The sequence below is a fragment of the Pelophylax lessonae genome, assembly GCF_965119305.1.
Source record: "Pelophylax lessonae genome assembly, chromosome: 6".
Lineage (NCBI taxonomy): Eukaryota > Metazoa > Chordata > Amphibia > Anura > Ranidae > Pelophylax > Pelophylax lessonae.
Window position 1 is genome coordinate 128,162,308 of NC_138773.1, and position 21,133 is coordinate 128,183,440.

Sequence of the window (21,133 nt, forward strand, 5' to 3'; positions counted from 1 at the left end):
ATACCTGACCCAAGGTATCTGAAGTGCTAAGAACTCATGACTTGTCTCATATGCAGTAGTACTAGTGCCGCACTACCTTTTCGGCCTAGTACATCTTGGCATTTGTGCAGTCCAAGCTGATTCAGTGGCTAGCACTCAGTGTCCTACAGCCACCAAGAAATCGTGCACAGGCCATAAAGCCCATAGTGTTCTTCCAGAGGTGCTTGCAAATCCTGATTGGCAGGCCCCAGATTCAGCAGCACACGTTATTTCCCCATTCACTGCCCAACCCGGAATTCAGGTGAAAGAGCAAATTTAACAACGCCCTTTGATTTTTTTTTTTTTTTTTAACTGTCTTTTTACAGAAGAACTTTATTAACTGATTGTGTACCAAAGCAATCTATATGCACAACAATACAATGTAAAAAAGCGTGAATTGTGGTCATATTGTTCCACAGACCTGATTCATCATATGCCCTGTGCTCTCTGCCTCAATGGCCAGGCATGCATATGAGACAATATTAGGTTTTATGCATTTTAATGATGACACACTCTGTTGTCCTGGGCATGGCCCTGTATATGATCGGCTCTACAAAATTTGGCCCCTTATTAACTATCTCTCCAAAAAATTCACAGATATGTATACACCCCAACAAAACATCTGTATAGATAAGTCCCTCATACATTTCACCGGTTGCCTTGCAATGAAGCAAGTGTGCAAGAATAAGGGGCAAACTGTATAAGCTCTGTGAGAGGGCCACAGGCTATATGTGCAGATTTTGGGTTTATGAGGGAAAGGACAGTAAAGTAGAACCCCCTGACTACCCAGACTACATTGGGAGCAGTGGCAGGATAGTATGAGGCTTAGTGTCTCCCTCATTCCGGAATGTTATGTTTGACCATTGTTGTTAGCTGTGACTTTGTTTTTAACCATGTCGCATTTTTTTTATGTTTTTATATGCTAACCCAATAAATATACGTTTTTATATATGGCTGTACCCATTATTGGATGTTAAGGTTGCCCTTAAAGTCCCACATTTCAGGGGAATTCTCTTCTTCATTCCAGAATGGATACCATTTATATGTGGACAACTTCTATGCAAGCGTGCCACTTTTTAGACACTTGGTCAGTCTTGAAATTGGCTGCAGCAGCACCATGCGACCTAATCGCCAGAACATCCCCCAATAGCCCGTTAATACCTAAGAAAGGGGGGAAAAGCCCGCTTGAGAAATGGTGAATTACTCGCAGTGAAGTGAAAGAACAAACTAGATCTTTTTGTCTAGTCTTCCATTCACACAGACACAACAGTCAAAATTAGCATGGCATCTGGTGTTGTTGAGAAGCCTCTCTTTGTCCACGAATATAATCTTATCATGGGAGGGGTTGACTTCAACGGCCAAATGATCACGCCGTATTTAGTTTTCTGCAGAGTTCGACACTGGTAAAAAAAGGTGTCTATTTATTTATTTCAATTGGCTATATACAGGCTATTGTACTTGTACTTTACAAAGCAACCAGAAGAAGTGGATCTTTCCTAAAATTTCAGAAAGAGATCATCACTGCCTTTTTGTATCCAGAGGGTGCTGTAGCCAAAACCCAAATCCAGATGCAGTGAGCCGGCTGCAAGATGTCTTGTCTGTAGCAGACACAAAAAAAGACAAGGCAACCATTTTTTCTGTCCCTTCTGTCCTGGTCAGCCTGGTCTCTGCCTTAAGGACTGCTTCCATTGCTACCACACACTAGTGGATATATTAGTATAGGACACAGCACGGCACAGGGCACACAATTCACATACAAGGGTCTTAAAAGAAGTTAGATGGTCAGGCAACTGTCTGTGACATTTTGAGAGACCCTAGAATCAAGGCTGGAAAGTTTACAGTTACAGTTCTGATAAGTTACTAAAAAGTAAAAAAAAAACATAAAAAAAAGGAAAAAAAAATATTTTATTGAGTTAATGTTATATTGTTACTTGTGTTTCATTATCAGGTGATGCTGTTTGTTTTGCAGGGACTTGCTTTAAGAATAAATACATCAGTGCATGCTGCACTGCAGCAGGAGATTTCTCCTCTGCAGTTAAAAAGAGAACATATATGCCCAAGCATAAGAGGCATGGGGTGGTCAGTGGGAGGATCGCTCCAATGCTACGGCATACAGTACCTATTTTTTTTTGCACTTTTTTAGCACAGATTTGAGTGATAAAAGTTGTTTTATTGAGTCAATGTTACATCATTACTGTGTGTTATTTTTAACCGTTGCAGAAAGGCCAATCAGCTACAGCACTGATCTGTTTCTTTCTGACAGCAGCAGGGTGCTGTTCTGAGAATACATATGTCAGTGCTTCAAATAATAATAATATATATATATATATATATATATATATATATATATATGACAAAATTACACTAGCAGCGCTGACAGATTATAAATATACGCACAAAAACGTATACATGAAAAAAAGTTTAAAATAAGTGAATCATTTGAGAATAAATACAGTCCTTGGTGCAAATAGTGATAGAAAGGTGCTGTCACAAATTCTATTGCACAATCTCCATGCAACAACTTCAGAGAGAAATTTTGATGGTGAATCAATCACAGCAATACACGCGATGTAAAGGTCGCCTCCACCTCACCAACATGCACACCCCGTGGTAATAGACACTTACCAGAGGTAGCCTGTATAGCGCTTAGAATACTTCTTTGGCAGATATCTGTCTGTAGAGGTAACAGCTTACTCATAATTCAAGGGATCAAAATTCTCCAGAGTGTCAGCAATCCTCTCACCAACATATAAAGATATCCAAGGCGCTCAATCTCAGCATTCACAGGGGTAACTTGGCTGCCATAGGCATGGCACTTTCTGCCCGGCAATGCTCTCTTCTTGTCAACACTTGTTTTACTCCAGCTGGGTCATCTGTGAGCCCTGCTGACGTGAAGATTGATCTTTTCTCCACAGCTTCTTCTTTGCCTCTGAGAGTCTCTGAGCCCCCTCTTGATCCAGCAATTTTCACGAATGCATAGGTCGTCTGCTCTCAAAAAAGTTCTGAAGCTTCTTTGAATCGACCCAGTGCAGAAAGTGCCATGCCTATGGCAGCCAAGTTATCCCTGTGAATGCTAAGATCGAGCGCCTTGGATCTCTTTATATGTTGGTAAGAGGATTGCTGACACTCTGGAGAATTTTGATCTCTTGAATTGTGAGGAAGCTGTTACCCCTACAGACAGATATCTGCCAAAGGAGTATTCTAAGCGCTATACAGGCTACCTCTGGTAAAGGTCCATTACCACAGGGTGTGCATGTTGGTGGGGTGGAGGTGACCTTTACATTGCGTGTATTGCCGTGCAGTGTTAATTTTGGCAGCAAATTTCAATTTAGTTTTAGTCTTAGTCTTAGGACTAAAATGGCATTTTAGTTTTAGTCCCATTTTAGTCTTCTGCAAGTGTTTTAGTTTTAGTCGTATTTAGTTGACTAAAACTCCAGTACATTTTAGTCGACTAAAACATCTTACATTTTAGTCGACTAAAACGTCCTACATTTTAGTCGACTAAAACTCATTTTAGTCATCTATAATCGACTGGGTGTAGTTCAATTGTAATTTGTAATGCATTATTTAAGCATTTCTCTACAATTTCCAAACTCATTATACTACTGCTGGTCCTGGAGTGAGTGAATGCTAAGTTCTCAGCCAACAAGGGAGTGTGCTCACTCACTGCTCACTCACAATTTTGCCTAAGAACACAGCCATGAATAAAGAATATTACAAAAACATCCTCAGAGAGAACAACTTCCTGCCTCAACCATCCAAGAACAGCTGCAGTGCACACTTGCAAAGGCACTGTCACTGCCAGTCTGGCACTGGCACTGCATAATAAACCAATACTGTAAAACTTGAGGAGGGCAATGCTTATTTCTAAATAAGAAGAACCCAATCCATTTACAGTGTCAGCTTATTATTTTAACAGTTCTAATTCTCAGATGTATTCAATAAAAATGTGCACAGTGCACACAGTCTAATAATGCCATTAGCGTAAGAATTATAACAGACTTACCACTTTTTATCAACTCCTCCTCTCTCCTCTTTCTGAGTCTCAGCATTCGCAATGACAATAGAGGTAAATATTACACTAAAAAGAACTGCAGCAAGACCCCGATGTAAGGCTGCCCTTTTTGACCGTTACTGATCTATTTTTCTTTTTCATTAGTGTGATATTTGTCTCTATTCATTTGTCAATGTCAATGCTAAGAGAGAGAGAGGTTAATAAGTGGTGGTGGTTGTGTTATTGTTCCACATACAAATGCATTTTGTAGCCTGTGTGCACTGTGCAGCAATTTTCCAATGAATTGAATTGACAATTACAACTGTTTTTGAAGCACAAGTATTAGTTATGCTTTTTATAGAAATAACAATAATAAAACACTTCTATTTGTTTCGATTCATTTTAAGGAAAGCACTTCGTGCCAAAATGACCCTTGCTCTATTCCGCCGGCCTCTAGAGAGGTCACCTGTGACACTGAATACCCTCTCTGCAAAGGCTTGAGAAGCTGGCATAGCCAGCAGGTCTAAAGCAAAAGATTTTAGCTGGTGATAAATAGTGTCACTCTTTAACAGCCAAAAATCTGTTGCAGTGTTGTCCTCAACTTGATGCAAAAGCTCTTCCTTATATTTTCTGATCTGCTGTTTTATGCTGTTTGGGGAGATCCTCTGCCTGGGTCTTCTGCGGCATTTAGCAAGAAACCGAAAGATTGGCTGCTTAGATGTGGATGCCGGTGCTTCTTCAACTTCCTCAGATTTTTCAATATTCTCCTGTTCTACTAGTTCTTCCACATCATCTTCCGACAATTCATGATGTTGCATGTAGGGCAAAGTGGATTTTCTTATCACATACTCCTCTGCCTTTTTAAGCAATTCCTGAATATTCTCATGATCTGCCACATCAACAAGGGTTTCACAGACAGTAGGGTTGACAAAACAAGCAGCTGCTGCAAGTGGCGAGAACATTTCATCTGTTGGATTTAACAATGAAGCAAAACGCTGGTTCACATTCCCTTTCATTTTCTGTGCAATTGTGGCAAGGTCTTGGTAGCTAGTGTTCTGTTTAAAGTCCTCAAGGTGGCTGAGTAGATCAAAAAGAGCAGGGACAGCTAGGGACATTGACATGGTGTCACTCTGGAGGGTTTTAGTATGTTCTGCAAAAGGCAGCAATAGGTCATGCAATGATGTGAGCTTTTGCCATTCACTAGGGAGCAAGCTGTCCCATCCCATGTTGTTCGCGATTTGGCAGACTGACTCTTTCAGTTTGAGGAGTCTTGCGATCATGTTGAATGTGCTTGACCAGCGAGTGGGGCAGTCATTGAAAATGGTCAGGCCACAATGCTCCAATATCTTCTGTGTTGCGATGGAAGACTTGCAGAAGAGGTGCACTATTGATCTTGCTTTATCCAGTATTCTCTTCACACTTGCCTCCTTCTGCAACATGTGGACCACTAGTTGTAAGGTATGCACTACACATGGTGTCCGGTCCATGTCGATCTGTTGGTACCTAACAGTGGAACACAGCCAAATAAGCATAAAGTATAGAAAAGCTTTATGTTCCATTCTATTATTTTAACATTTAACATCTTATGGGAATACTTTTAGAAAAGACTACTGGAAAAATAACAAAGATGCACCCATATAGTAGACTAGAGCACGGATACTAGTGCCCCCAGCCCCCCACATCAATCATCTCATATGCATGTGATAATTAACTGTCAACCGAACCGTGTCATGTAAAATAAAATCAAAATTGGCTCACCCACCGTAGGTCATCAATTTCAGACTCTGCCTCAGAGTCACTTTCCGTCATGGGGGAGTCTTCCTCACTAGAGCTGGGTGGTTCTTCTGCTGCTGCTGCTGCGGTTTGTTTAAATGCTGCCACCATATTGCTCCCGTTGTCTGTTATCACTGTAAGGATCTTCCTCTTTGGTATGTCCCTCTCTTGCAAGCATTTGTCCAACATATTGTTGGGCCAACAATATGTGTTCAGGTTTATGTTGTTCAGCACAAAAGTAGCATGCACTTATAGCAAGGAATGAAGCTGAGAGTCCTTTCTTGGTCCACAAATCAGTGCAAATAGATACTCTCCGAGCAGCAGTCAGTCTCTTTTTGAATTTTTGTTTTTCATCTTCATATTGTTTGTCAATTAGATTGCTTATTTTAGTTTTCTTTGGAACAGTCAGCTTTCTATCTACTGTCTCCATCATGCTAACAAAGTCCTCATCTTCAATCGTTCTGACTGGTAATCCGGAGCGCCCAATCCATCTTGCTATGGCTTCCTCCCTGGCCTGTTGTTCCTTAGAGTCAATTTTGTATTTTGAAGCACTGAAAAGAGCAGCATAAATTGTTTGCTGTGGTGGTGCACTGGCTTGACTTGGTCCATCATTTGAGGTTTTCTGTATCTGTGGGGTTAAATTATGGGGAAAAATTCTAGTTATTCTGATTTTACATTCTCTCGCACTCAGCGCTAAGTTATCTCTTTATACAAAAGTGGAGTTAAGTGCTATCATGCACTGCTTACCTTTGTATGAATTTCGGGATGAGTTGTCCGCAAATGACGCTTCAAGTTTGTTGTATTTTTGCCAGTTAGTGTCACTCCACATGGTTTGCAAAGGGTCTTGTTGTCCTTAGCATCAAATGTAAAATACACCCATAGATCTTCTCTTCTCTTTCTACCAGTCACAGACGAGACAGACGCGGCGGTCGCGGACATTTCTCTGGATGACAGTGAGTGCTGTGTGGAACTGTGGATGACAGTGGTCGTCAGAGCGAGGAGGAATGCTGCTGGACAGTGCTGGACTCTGGAGCCTGGTGGTCTCAGGTCTGTAAGGGATGTCCTGTAATGCCCTGGATGCCTGTGGGGGTCAATGGTCAGGAGACTCAGGACAGTCAGACAGAGGGGGCCTGTAATGCTGCTGGACAGTGCTGGAGCCTGGTGGTCTCAGGTCTAAGGGATGGCCTGTAACTGTAATGCCCAGGATGCCTGTGGTGGTCAGGTCAGTCAGACAGAGGAGGTCTGTAATGCTGCTGGACACAGTGCTGGATCCTGGTGGTCTCAGGTCTAAGGGATGGCCTGTAATGCCCTGGATGCCTGTGGTGGTCACTGGTCAGGACAGTCAGACAGAGGAGGCCTGTAATGCTGCTGGACAGTGCTGGAGCCTGGTGGTCTCAGGTCTAAGGGATGGCCTGTAATGCCCTGGATGCCTGTGGTGGTCACTGGTCAGGTCAGTCAGACAGAGGCGGAGGCCTGTAATGCTGCTGGACAGTGCTGGAGCCTGGTGGTCTCAGGTCTAAGGGATGGCCTGTAATGCCCTGGATGCCTGTGGTGGTCACTGGTCAGGACAGTCAGACAGAGGAGGCCTGTAATGCTGCTGGACAGTGCTGGAGCCTGCTGGTCTCAGGTCTAAGGGATGGCCTGTAATGCCCTGGATGCCTGTGGTGGTCACTGGTCACTGGTCAGTCAGACAGAGGAGGCCTGTAATGCTGCTGGACAGTGCTGGAGCCTGGTGGTCTGGTCTCAGGTCTAAGGGATGGCCTGTAATGCCCTGGATGCCTGTGGTGGTCACTGGTCAGGACAGTCAGACAGAGGAGGCCTGTATGCTGGACAGTGCTGGAGCCTGGTGGTCTCAGGCTAAGGGGTGGCCTGTAATGCCCTGGATGCCTGTGGTGGTCACTGGTCAGGACAGTCAGAGGAGGCCTGTAATGCTGCTGGACACAGTGCTGGAGCCTGGTGGTCTCAGGTCTAAGCCAGGGATGGCCTGTAATGCATTGCAGTATTGCACACAGTGCCGAAGGTGGTCTCAGTCTGGTCAGAGGAGGCCTGAAATGCTGCTGCAGTGAGTGCTGGTCTGCTGGATGGTGGTCTAATCAGTGCTGGATCTGGATGGGGGTCCGGGTCTCAGGTTTAAGGGTGGTGGTCTCTAACTAGTAACTAACTAGAAGTTATGGGCTGGGTGGGCCTCAGCGGCCTATGCCTCACGCGGCGGCACACACAGTCCTGGATCATAGCGGTGGTCTGAGCTCTGAGGGGACTCAGGGGCAATAATAGCTGGCTGTTGCAACTCACTCTGCTCTGGAGGATGTGGTGGTGTGCCGCGCCGCCACTGCCTGGTCGTCTACCGTGTGACTGTGTGATGAGTCGGGCCTGGCTCTGGCTGTAGTGCTGTCTGGTGATGAGGTCTCAGGTCAGGTGACTGGTCTCGAGTAGACTCTCTTATAGACGTCGGACGTCACGGGGCACGCCACGCCAGATGCCACACAGGCGGAACTCAGTGAAAACCGGAAGTTGGGTAAACGTCCCTGCCTCACGTTCTCGTTTAGTTTTCGTTCGTTGACGAAAACGGATTTGATTTTCGTCATCGTTGTCGTCATTTGACGAAAATGTGCTATACTTTGCGTCTTGTTTTCCTCATTTGAAAAATGCCGGTGACGAAAGCGGTGACGAAAAAGTTTTCGTTGACGAAATTAACACTGTTGCCGTGATTGATTCACCATCAAAATTTCTCTCTGAAGTTGTTGAATGGAGATTGTGCAATAGAATTTGTGATAGCACCTTTCTATCACTATTTGCACCAAGGACTGCATTTATTTTGACATGATTCACTTATTTTGAACTTTTTTTCATGTATAAGTTTTCGTGCGTATATTTATAATCTGTCAGCACTGCTAGTGTAAGTTTGTCATATATATATATATATATATATATATATATATATATATATATATTATTATTTCAGGTTACACCTTCTTTTGATATATCCATTATTAATAGCAGCTGCTACCTTCTCTCTTGTAGAGATTCAAGTGAGATATTGTATATTGTTTTAGCGCTGGGTGAGTTGGTTTTCTATTCGTTATACAGTATATTTTATACCTACTCCTTTTATTGCATATGTCAGTGCCCGCATCGGTGCAGGAGGAGATTTCTCATTCGCAGTTATAAAAAAGTGTATGCCCAAGCATGAGGCACTTAGGGTGGACCATGGGCGGATCGCTCCTATGCTTCGGCGTAAAATCTTTTCCCTTTGTTTATGACAGATTTCTTTATCCACATTGATTGATGTGATTGGAGGAATTTGTTAAGATTTTTTTTTTGTTCAGCTAATAGGATGAACAAAAAAAAAATCATTAAATGTATAAAAGTAGTGTATTTTTTCATCATTTTGCATAGCTTTCAGTAGAAGAAGCAAAGATACAGGGCTCCCAATGTAAAATGCACTAACGCTAAAAACAATTTAAAAAAAAGGTTCAAATCATGTATAGTCACCAAATACAGGACTTCCTAATGCATTACTTCCGGTCCGCGTTTGCCTCTCCTCTTGTCCTACATGTTAAGTTACGGTCACGTTACTTCCTCAGGGGCACAATATAGTTGCATAATATATTTATACTGAATTGATATTATTTAATCACATTACTAGCAGTGCAACACTTTTATAAGTAATGATCATCATTACATGTATGCCCCATATTAGAAGTAATTGGATGCAGAGCAGTAGATTCTAAAAGGGGGCATAACAAAATTTTTCTGGCAGAAATTTCCACATCGATCAGTATTAATGGAGGAATCTGTTAGGTTCTCAATTTTTTTGTTCAGCCAACAGGCTGCATGAAAAAAAAAAGAACATTTCATATATGCCCAACAAGGACCAGAGATGTACCGGTACATCATTGGATTTTGAGTGGTTATACTGGGATGATGCCTACTGCTGCAGACATCATCCTGGTATTGTTTTTTTAGCTAGCGGTCTTCCTTGTAAAAGCAATCCTAGTGGGTAATTAACCACTAGATTGCTTTTACCAGCAGTAGGAGGGGACAACCCCCCTCACCGCCTTCCACAGCTTTCTGGGGCATTCTTGTCCCACTGGGGAACCTGAGCACAGAGCTGATTAGAGACCGAAATTACTCCAATCATCTCTATGGTGTAAGAAACTGGAAGCAATGAGCATTTCATCACATTGTCGGTTTTGTTGGATATAAAAAGCGCCGTTTTCAAATTGGAAAGCATCTGATTACACCAATCTTGGTGTGATCAGATGCTTTAAGGGCAGAGGTGAAATCTGGGGTCTTACTAACTCCAGATTTCGCAGTAAAAATATGTGTCACTGCCTATTGCTATCAAAGTGGATATTTACATTCCCTGTTTTTCAGAGGACTGATCAGAGAAGAACTGGCACTGTCGCCCATACCCAGCATGGCCGCATCTTGCACGCTCCCTTGTGCATTAGCTCATGCACGATGGTGCGAGTCTACATGTATGCAGGTTGCTGGATGATCAGCCCCCTTTGTTCCTGTGCACCTGTGTGTGCTCTTATTGGTTTGTCGATTTGTGGTGCCTCAGGTCAGGTATGGGATTTTAAGGGCAGGAGTAAAACGAGTAAACAGTAGTAGTACAATTTGTATAAAATTTATTCGCATGTATAATTATATACAGAGATTTGAGTGAATTAATGGGTAAAGTCCCATTGTGATAGTGAAGAGAAAAGAGTAGTAGGTGTGGTTACACGTGAAAATAGTGACTTAGACAAGAAAGGTAGATGGTCCTGCTCTGCCTATATATATATATCAATATATATTATATCTTGTTTATTCAATTAATCCTCTTCATATGTACTTAATTGGTATTTACACGTCTGTACATATACTGCCATGACACTGTTCATCCACTTCCTTTGCTTATTTCCTGCACTCCAGGAACTCCCGGCACGGAAAGCCCCGATTCCCCTTTTGGATCGGGGCATTTTTAAGCCAATCGGTCGGTCCTGCACCCTCCACTATCCCCCTTGGGATTTTTTGGCTTTCTTCCGTGTCGGCGGCCGCAGGGGCACGTCCGCACGGCTACAAGGGATGCCGCATCTGCCGCGTGCAGACGCATCTCACGTCAGACCACGGACACCGCCCATAGGCGTCACACAGCGCATCACTGCGCATGTGCGACAGCCTTTAAAAGGCCGGGGAACACCTCCAGATCCTCAGTCTCTCCCGGATCGCAGGAGGACAGGACCTGGAGGCAACATGCTGCAACACCATACCAATACCTTCTACAAAACGTAAGCATGGACTTGAAAAGATGTACCAACATCTCTCCATCAAGTCCTTACTTTTCAAACCTTCAGTACTGCATTCAAGGATGTTTATTTAATTTTACCTCAAACCATCCTTTACTTACTATGCATCTTTCTTATATACCTTGCACCTCAGATGACTCCCATCAATGTGCAAACACCACAGATGATCTCCATCAATGTGGAAAGTTATACACTATAGCCACATTGAACTACATTGGACCAGAAAACACGTGGCCCAAGAAGTAATTATTATTATTATATTTTTATACTACTTTTCACCAACAACTCTTCAGGTTGTTTCACTTGTGGCTCCAACTACAACTATACCGCACTTTTCTCACCCAATACAGCATTGTTCCTGCAGCTCCTGGAAAAAGTCTGGGAAAGCAATACTCCAGAAAGTGGACAAAAAATATGTATGTTTATCTACTATTCTCTATATTTAACTTAAACTTGAGCAAATATATGCTACTATCTCTGACAATTCATTGTACTTATTCCTAGAATCGGTAACATCCTTGATAAAGGCCGCTACTAGGCCGAAACATGTTGGAATACCGATCAGGCCCCTCTCTGCAACCATCTTCCCATTCTTTGATAGCAGAGCAGGACCATCTACCTTTCTTGTCTAAGTCACTATTTTCACGTGTAACCACACCTACTACTCTTTTCTCTTCACTATCACAATGGGACTTTACCCATTAATTCACTCAAATCTCTGTATATAATTATACATGCGAATAAATTTTATACAAATTGTACTACTACTGTTTACTCGTTTTACTCCTGCCCTTAAAATCCCATACCTGACCTGAGGCACCACAAATCGACAAACTATACTCTCGGGATGGTGGCAGAAACTATTTCTTTCCCTTCCAGTTAAGATCCAAAAAACATTTCTTCAACGTGTGCTCTTATTGGATTCCTTGTTATTGACCCAGCTTGCCTTTGACCTTTCTTGTCTCCACTCCTGGCTCTGACCCTTGGCTTGTTCTACTGACTCTGCTGCTGTCTGATTACCTGTGAATGACCCCAGCTTGTTTGTGATCCTTCTTCCTCCTGACTGACCTCTGGGGCATGACTACTGTTCTGGCTCCTGACCCTGCTTCCTGTCTTGCCCTGCTGTCAAGTATTGCCTGCTACTTCCGGGAGACATCTTACCTGCAGCCGATTCTTCTAGTCCTGCCGTTTTCTGGTGCTCATCATCTCAGCTCTTCAGGCTACCACAGCTAGCAACCCTTGCTTCTTTAAGCAGAGCATCTCCTATTATCACCTTCAGGGGTGTTCTGCAATATTGGCTCTGACCAGGTACGTGAGAGTTTTATAACAACAAAAGTGATTTTAAAAAAAATGAAAGGGACAATGCAGAAAAAAATGTAAGCGTCCCCATCCCCCTGTGCTCGTGGACAAAGGCGAACGTACAACATGCATCGATCCCATGTCAATATTTTTTACATGTTTACAACCAAAAGTTTCAGAAAAGGCGTGGTCTTCAAGTGGTTAGAAGAGTTGGTAATGTGTGGCAGAAGCTTCTAATGTTTAGCATAAAGTTCCAGGACCGTTCACAACCCCCCAAATGACCCTTTTTTGGAAAGTAAACACCCCAAGGTATTTGCTGAGAGGCAGGTTGAGTCCATGGAAGATTTTATATTTTGCCATATGTTTTTCAAAAGTTGTAATTTTAATGAGATAATATTTCTCACACATGCAATTTGTAGATGTGGAAGTATACTCCAAAACACATTCTGCTACTTGAGGACACATGCGACGCTTTCAAAGGATATTTCCTCATTTTACTTCCTGACTACCTATTATGATAGTACAAACCCCCCCCCCCCCCCACTAGGGATGATCGAACGGTTCGGGTCCACCATCGGTTCGGCCCGAACATTGGGTGTTCGAGGTTCGGCCGAATTTAGAACTTTTTGCCCAAAAAGTTCGGAATTTGGCAACCAGAACCACCCAAAATGCAATGCTTCAGGAAATGGGCTTTAAAAGCCCGTGATTGGACCAGAACCATTAGCAAAAGCCAATTGAGGGGGCAGGAGAATGCTAGGAATGTGATTGGAGTGACTAGGGGGTCCCTAGACCAATCATTAGTAAATACGCCCCCCAGTATATAAGATCGCCCCCGCCATATTCCCAGCATTGTTATACTGGACATGGAAGAGAGTGGAAGCAGTTCTGTTAATTTTACTTTAAAAGTGTCATTTAGCTATTTTTAGTGTGAGGAAAGGGATATCTAGTGTAGTTAGAGTGCTCCTTTACACTTAAGTTAGCTTAAAAAATTTAGTTTCTGTAGGGAAAGTGTTAAGTGTCAGGGGACCGTAGTGTAGTGTAGGGTTAACTGACAGTGACTGCTATGGCAGGGTGACAAAACCCTTCCATAGCAGGGTGACCGCTATAGAGAAATGATCATTTCTCTTAGTTGCTTCGGGACAGGTATGTGGCTTCTCACCAGCAAGCATTTTTTATGCTGCAGGGGCTGCCACTGCCAGTGTTTTTTTGAGGACATGTTTGATGTCAGACATGACATCTGAACATGTGTATAGGGGGTATATATAGACATATATGTCTGAATATATACCCCTAGACATATATAGGTGTGATAGTAGCAGAAATAAATGCTTACGCTAATGAAATCATTTACAGTAATATATTTCTGCTACTATCACACCTATATATGTCTAGGGGTATATATTCAGACATATATGCCTATATATACCCCCTATACACATGTTCAGATGTTTTGCCTGCCTCAAAAGAACCCCAAAAAATGCCAAAAAAACGCTAGCGTCAAAAAAAAAAAATGCCCAGGTGTGTTTTTGCTGGCATTTTTTGGGGGGTTTTGGAGGCAGGCAAAACATCAGAACTTGTGCACAGTACCACTATACACAAGTTCAGATGTTTTTCCTGACTGCAAAGAACCCAAAAAAATGCCTGCTATTAAACCGGCAAGGTGTTACAGCAGAGAAGCCATATTCCTGTGCTTAAAGTTTTCTAATACAAACGATCTTTTTTTTTATGGTTCTGGACATGCTACAGAGCTGAAACTTCACAGGTACACCTTTTAGACCCCCCAGACACAAAATCACACAAAAAAAGTTCTTAAAATTTGTCATTTTTGATAAAAAAGCCAATGATTGAAAAATTATAAAAAAATAAATAAAAAAAATAAAAAGAGATTTTTTGATTTCTACTTTGGATTTAGTATCTGGGGGGTCTAAAAAGTGTACATGTGAAGTTTCAGCTCTGTAGCATGTCCAGAACCCCCCAAAAAATAGCATTTTCTTATAATTTTTATTAGAACAGGTATACGGCTTCTCTACGGCGCTTTTTCTTGCATTTATCGGGCATTTTTGGAGGCAGGCATGACTTTTTTTGGATTTAGTGTCTGGGGGGTCTAAAAAGTGTACCTGTGAAGTTTCAGCTCTGTAGCATGTCCAGAACCAGAAAAAAGATCATTTTTCAGTAGAGCAGGGATGGTGGGACCCCTCTTTTACACTTATATGATCTTTTTTTGGGGTTCTGGACGTGCTACAGAGCTGAAACTTCACAGGTACACCTTTTAGACCCCCCAGACACAAAAACACACAAAAAAAGTTCTTAAAAATTGTCATTTTTGATAAAAAAGCCAATGATTGAAAAATTATAAAAAAAAAAAAAAAAAAGAGATTTTTTTATTTTTACTTTGGATTTCAGATCTGGGGGGTCTAAAAAGTGTACACGTGAAGTTTCAGGTCTGTAGCATGTCCAGAACCATAAAAAAAAAGATTGTTTGTATTAGAAAACTTTAAGCACAGGAATATGGCTTCTCTGCTGTAACACCTTGCCGGTTTAATAGAAGGCATTTTTTTGGGTTCTTTGCAGTCAGGAAAAACATCTGAACTTGTGTATAGTGGTACTGTGCACAAGTTCTGATGTTTTGCCTGCCTCCAAATCCCCCCAAAAAATGCCAGCAAAAACACACCTGGGCATTTTTTTTTTTGACGCTAGCGTTTTTTTTGGCATTTTTTGGTGTTCTTTTGAGGCAGGCAAAACATCTGAACATGTGTATAGGGGGTATATATAGGCATATATGTCTGAATATATACCCCTAGACATATATAGGTGTGATAGTAGCATAAATATATTACTGTAAATGATTTCATTAGCGCAAGCATTTATTTCTGCTACTATCACACCTATATATGTCTAGGGGTATATATTCAGACATATATGTCTATATATACCCCCTATACACATGTTCAGATGTTTTGCCTGCCTCAAAAGAACCCCAAAAAATGCCAAAAAAAACGCTAGCGTCAAAAAAAAAATGCCCAGGTGTGTTTTTGCTGGCATTTTTTGGGGGGTTTTGGAGGCAGGCAAAACATCAGAACTTGTGCACAGTACCACTATACACAAGTTCAGATGTTTTGCCTGCCTCAAAAGAACCCCAAAAAATGCCAAAAAAACGCTAGCGTCAAAAAAAAAATGCCCAGGTGTGTTTTTGCTGGCATTTTTTGGGGGGTTTTGGAGGCAGGCAAAACATCAGAACTTGTGCACAGTACCACTATACACAAGTTCAGATGTTTTTCCTGACTGCAAAGAACCCAAAAAAATGCCTTCTATTAAACCGGCAAGGTGTTACAGCAGAGAAGCCATATTCCTGTGCTTAAAGTTTTCTAATACAAACAATCTTTTTTTTTATGGTTCTGGACATGCTACAGAGCTGAAACTTCACATGTACACTTTTTAGACCCCCCAGATCTGAAATCCAAAGTAAAAATCAAAAAATCTCTTTTTTTTTTTTTTTTTTTTTAATTTTTCAATAATTGGCTTTTTTATCAAAAATGACAATTTTTAAGAACTTTTTTTTGTGTGATTAATAGTTAATGGGGCATGACCCAGAACCCTAGGCACTTTTTAGGGGCATTTATTGGGTTTTGGGGCTTCAAAATGGTGTTTTTTGATTACCGAAGTTCGGGTCCCATTGATTTCAATGGGGTTCTGAAATCCGAACCGAACTTTCGTGAAGTTTGGGTGTTCTGGTCGAACCGAACTTTTCAAAAGTTCGATCATCCCTACCCCCCACCCCAAAATGACCCCTTTTTGGAAAGTTGACACTCCAAGGTATTAGCTAAGAGGTATGGTGAGTATTTTGTAGATCTCATTTGTTGCCACTAGTTTTTGGAAAACAAAAATGCAATTTTTAGTTTCTTTTTTTAAATTTTCAAAACCTTGTGACCAAAATTAAGATCTGCAAAATTCTTACTCCAGGGATTTAATAAAAGGCACAGTGTCTACTACTGGCATTTCAGGCCCTCCAAAACTGTCATAGGTAGTAAGGAAGCGACATGAGGAAACACTTCCTTTGAAAGCCTAAAGGTGGTCATTGGATTTTGGAGGCATGTACGTAGCTAGGCAGCCAAAAAGTCTCTCACATTTGATATCCTCATACTCAGGAAAAGTAGCAGAATATGTGTGAAGTCATCTTTCAAAAACTTGTGGAAAAAATAAAACCGTCCATGCTCTCAACATGCCTTTCAGCAAATATCTTGGAGTTTCTACTTTCCAAAAAGGGGTAATTTGGTGTGCGTCTACTATTCTAGCATTTCAGGGCCTCCAAAACTGTGATAGGTAGTCAGGAAATGAATTGAAGGAACTACACCCTTTGAAAGCCCAAAACTGGACATTGGTTTTCGGCCCCTGTACACGGCTAGGCTCCCAAAAAGTCTCACACATGTGGTATCCCCATACTTGGGGAGGGAAGTAGCAGAATGTGTTTTGGACTGTAATTCCACATATACTCATGGCATGTGTGAGAAATATATCATTAAAATTACAACTTTGTGTAAAAATAAAAACCAACAACAAAAAAAAAAATGTTTTTTTTTTGTCATTTTCCAAAAACTTGGGTCAAAAAATAATATCCTTCATGCACTCAACATGCTTCTCAGCAAATAACTTGGGGTGTCTGTGACAGTACTAACCGTCACTATGAGTGAAAGACAGATAATTCATGGTTTGGATTGCTTCAAGTGGGACAGTAATATTTGTCCGCAGTATCTTCATATAGAAATATGAAGATTTAATCTTACTTTACACTGGGAGACTTAGACTGTTATAGACCATTGCCATGAAATCTGACTCATAGATAATGTGCATTCAATGTCCCTGCATGCCAGACAGGCTTCCCCATTGGTTGTGTATTGAAAGGGAATGTGGATTGTGCCTGTCTAATTGTTAAATGTTAATGACCTCCCTTGTTCTGTTTCCCCTAGCGCTCAAAGGCTGTGCGAGTCCCACCACTAATGGTCTCCCGCAGAGGCGATAAAGGGGCCAAGGTCATATAATTTATACTTAGCCAGAACATAGGAACATATTCAGCATCGCAATCAAATCCAATCAAATCCAATCAAAGTGGGAGATGCAGCCGCCAAAAAAGGAGGAAAAAAACACAAGAAAATTTCCAGATCCAAAAAAAACAAAAAAACAAACAAACAATATTAATTAATTAAATAATGATTGGAGAGACAGGGGGAAAAAAGGTAACACAACAACTCCCAGAGACCAAGGCAGGATCAAGGCACAATGCAGTATGGACTGGAAAGATCTTATGCAGGGTAGTCAAGGCAGATCCAATGCTTGTACAGACAAAACAATCTGAGCAGCAAGTTATCCACCTTTCACTGCAGATTGTGCCTATAACATCCTGTCTGGGTTGTGTCCAAGAGACAAGCACTTGTCTCTGCGTTACTTTAACTGACAATTGCACAGTCGTGCCATGCTGTACCTATGCTCATCCCAGACCAGTAGGAAGAAATCACTTACAGGTATGCGCCCTGTGGACACCACATCCACAGGCTTACCTTTATCTAGGTGGCAGCTCACTTCATCATAGAAGCTTAATAGATTGGTTTGGCAAGAACGATTTTTCATAAATCCATGCTGATTACTACTAATAATACCGTTTTCATTACTAAAGTCTTGTATGTGGTCCCTTAACATCCCCTCCAAAATCTTTCAGATTACTGATGTTAGGCTGACCGGCCTATAGTTACCCAGGATATATCTCGGCCCCTTTTTAAATATTGGTACCACGTTGGCTTTTTTCCAATCAGCTGGCACCATACCCATCTGTAAACTATCCTTAACCACTTGCCTACAGTGCACTTTCTCCCCCTTCCTGCCCAGACCGATTTTCAGCTTTCATCGCTCTCACATTTTGAATGACAATTACTTAGTCATGCAACACTGTACCCATAAAAAAATTGTGTCCTTTTCTTCACACAAATAGAGCTTTCTTTTGATGGTATTTAATCACTACTGGGTTTTTTATTTTTTGTGCTATAAATAAAAAAAGACTGAAAATATTGTGAAAAAACGCATTTTTCCTTGTTTCTGTCATAAAATTTTGCAAATTAGTAATTTTTCTTTACATATTTTGGCCAAAATTTATACTGCTACTTATCTTTGGTAAAAATAACCCAAATAAGTGTATATTATTTGGTCTTTGTGAAAGTTATAGAGTCCACAAGCTATGGTGCTATTCATTAAAAATTGATCACACTTGATCACACCTGATGTACTGAAGGCCTATCTCATTTCTTGAGACACTAAAAAGTCAGAAAGTACAAATACCCCCCAAATGACCCCTTTTTGGAAAGTAGACATTCCAAGGTATTTAATAAGGGGCATGGTGAGTTTTTTGAAGCTGTAATTTTTTCCCACAATTCTTTGCAAAATGAAGATTTTTTTTTTTGGTGGGTTGAGAGATGACGATCACTGATGGGGTGACAGGTGACGATGATTGATGGGGTGAGAGATGACAATGACTGATGGGGTGACAGATGACAATCACTGATGGGGTGACAAGTGATGATGATTGATGGGGTGACAGATGACGATCACTGATGGGGTGACAAGTGACGATGATTGATGAGGTGACAGGTGACGATGACTGATGGGGTGACAAGTGATGATCACTGATGGGGTGACAGGTGACGATGACTGATGGGGTGACAGGTGACGATGACTGATGGGGTGACAGGTGACGGTGATTTATGGGGTGACAGGTGACAGACGATGGTCACCGATGGGTGACAGGTGACGGGCGATGGTGCACGGCAGTACTGATGTCTCTGGTGACCGGTGCACTTTAGGCTACGTTCACATGTGAGTGTAGTGATCATGGGCAGAATCACCGCGATTCTGCCCGCGATCCGGAAATCATTGCAAATCGCGGGGCGCCTGTGCGTTGCCCGTGATTTGCAATAGCACCCCAAACGCTGTGCGATGTTGCCGCGATTTCTGCCTGTTGAATTGTGGTAACATCGCGCAAACAATGCATGATGCCCCAAAGAAACTCTTGTACCTTTTTTGGGTGTCATGCGTTGTTTGCTTGATGTTACCGCGATTCGGCAGGTGGAAATCGCGGCAACATCGCACAGCGTTTGGGGTGCTATTGCAAATCACGGGCAACGCACAGGCGTCCTGCGATTTGCAATGATTTACGGATCGCGGGCAGAATCGCTGTGATTCTTCCTGCTATCGCTACGCTCACATGTGACCGTTATGGGTGGCAATTTCTGGGCACTGATGAGGTGACTATTGGGTGACAGGTGCAATTGGGGGGGGGGCTGAGGACTGTGTGGGGACAAGTTTATTTTTGTGCTTTTACTTTCACAGGTACACAGAGCAGTAACTCACTGTTTCTGGCTCTGCTCTCTTCACACTGGAAACTGTGTGAGGGGAGAAGAGCTAGTAACAGTGAGTTACTGCTCTGTGTTTACATTTTGTGATCGGCTGTGAATGGATTCACAGCCGATCACATAGTAAACAGCCACTGTCAGTGACTGTTTACTACTGCCGGTGACTAGCTGTGTTCCTAGGGAACACAGAGCCACCGACATGACCGCGCTGCGCGCTCCCGATCGTGCATGCGTGGTCATCTTCTTGGCTCCTCTATTGTGATCAGCTGTGTCATTGGAACACAGCCGATCACGTGGGAAACAGCCATGCCCATTGGCTGTTTCCCCCCTGCCGGTGACGGGCTGTGTCCCGGGGACACGCCGACACCGGCAGTGCAGGGCGGTGTGCAAACGATTGTGTGCCTGCCCAGCCTGAATGGGCCGCCGTCATATGACGGCGGCCCAGAACAATGGTCGCACCGCTCCGCCGTAATATGATGGCGGGCAGGCGGCAAGCGGTTAAAGATCAAGAATAATGGTTTGGCAATCACCTGGCTGAGCTCTTTAAGAACCCTCGGGTGCAAGCCATTCGGTCCCGGTGATTTATTTATGTTAAGTTTCTCTAATTTAGTTCTAAATCTATCTTCTGTTAGCCATGGCGGTATTTCCTGAGGTGTGTTGTTTAGTTTGGCCTTACAAGCTGGGTTAGTGTAGCCCCCCGATTCTTTTGTGAAGACTGAAGAGAAGCAATTATTTAACACTACCGCCACTGTCAGCTCAGCGCGGGACCGGACTGGAGCGGCTTCAGAAAAGGCATGTATAGCGATTTTTGCTTTACAGGGCTAGATAGGTTAGCCTTAGATTGTGGCTGCAAGTAGATTTAGAGATTTAAGTTTTAGGCTGAACTTTCACTTTAACTTTACTGCCCAAGGCCATGTGGAGTGTATCCAACACATTGAATCCAAAATGTCTGATATTCACATGGCATATAACAAGTTGGTTGAAGCATTTGCAGACCAAAAATCAGATATTCAATGGCTGAAAATTTAATTAATGGACATTAAAGATTGTTCTGGATGCAATAATATAAAATTGGGGGGAATTCCAGAAGCCGTGCAACATTCTGACCTGTCGGGTTGATTAAAAAAACTATGAAAACCCTCATACCCTCCCTGATGGACCTGGAGTACTGTAGATAGAGCACATATAATCTCTAAGCCTAATTTCCTACCTGACTCAACTTCAAGGGATGTCTTAGCATGTATTCATTTTCTCTTTGTCAAAGAACAAGTTATGACAGCAGGTAAAGGAAACCCGGTATTACCACTCGTCGTCGTGCTAGAAGCAGGTGATTTGCACATGGAAATAATGTTCATAGCTTA

General features: G+C 42.2%; 1 protein-coding gene across 1 annotated transcript; it reads right to left on the bottom strand.

Moving 5' to 3' along the window:
* Window positions 1–2,799: 2,799 nt before the first annotated feature.
* Window positions 2,800–5,974, bottom strand: LOC309558651 (uncharacterized protein; the record flags this gene model as incomplete). Its single annotated transcript, XM_082261716.1, has 3 exons — window positions 2,800–3,003; window positions 4,756–5,515; window positions 5,775–5,974. 3 exons carry the CDS (start codon window positions 5,972–5,974, stop codon window positions 2,800–2,802), a joined length of 1,164 nt encoding a protein of 387 aa, XP_082117842.1.
* Window positions 5,975–21,133: the final 15,159 nt, after the last annotated feature.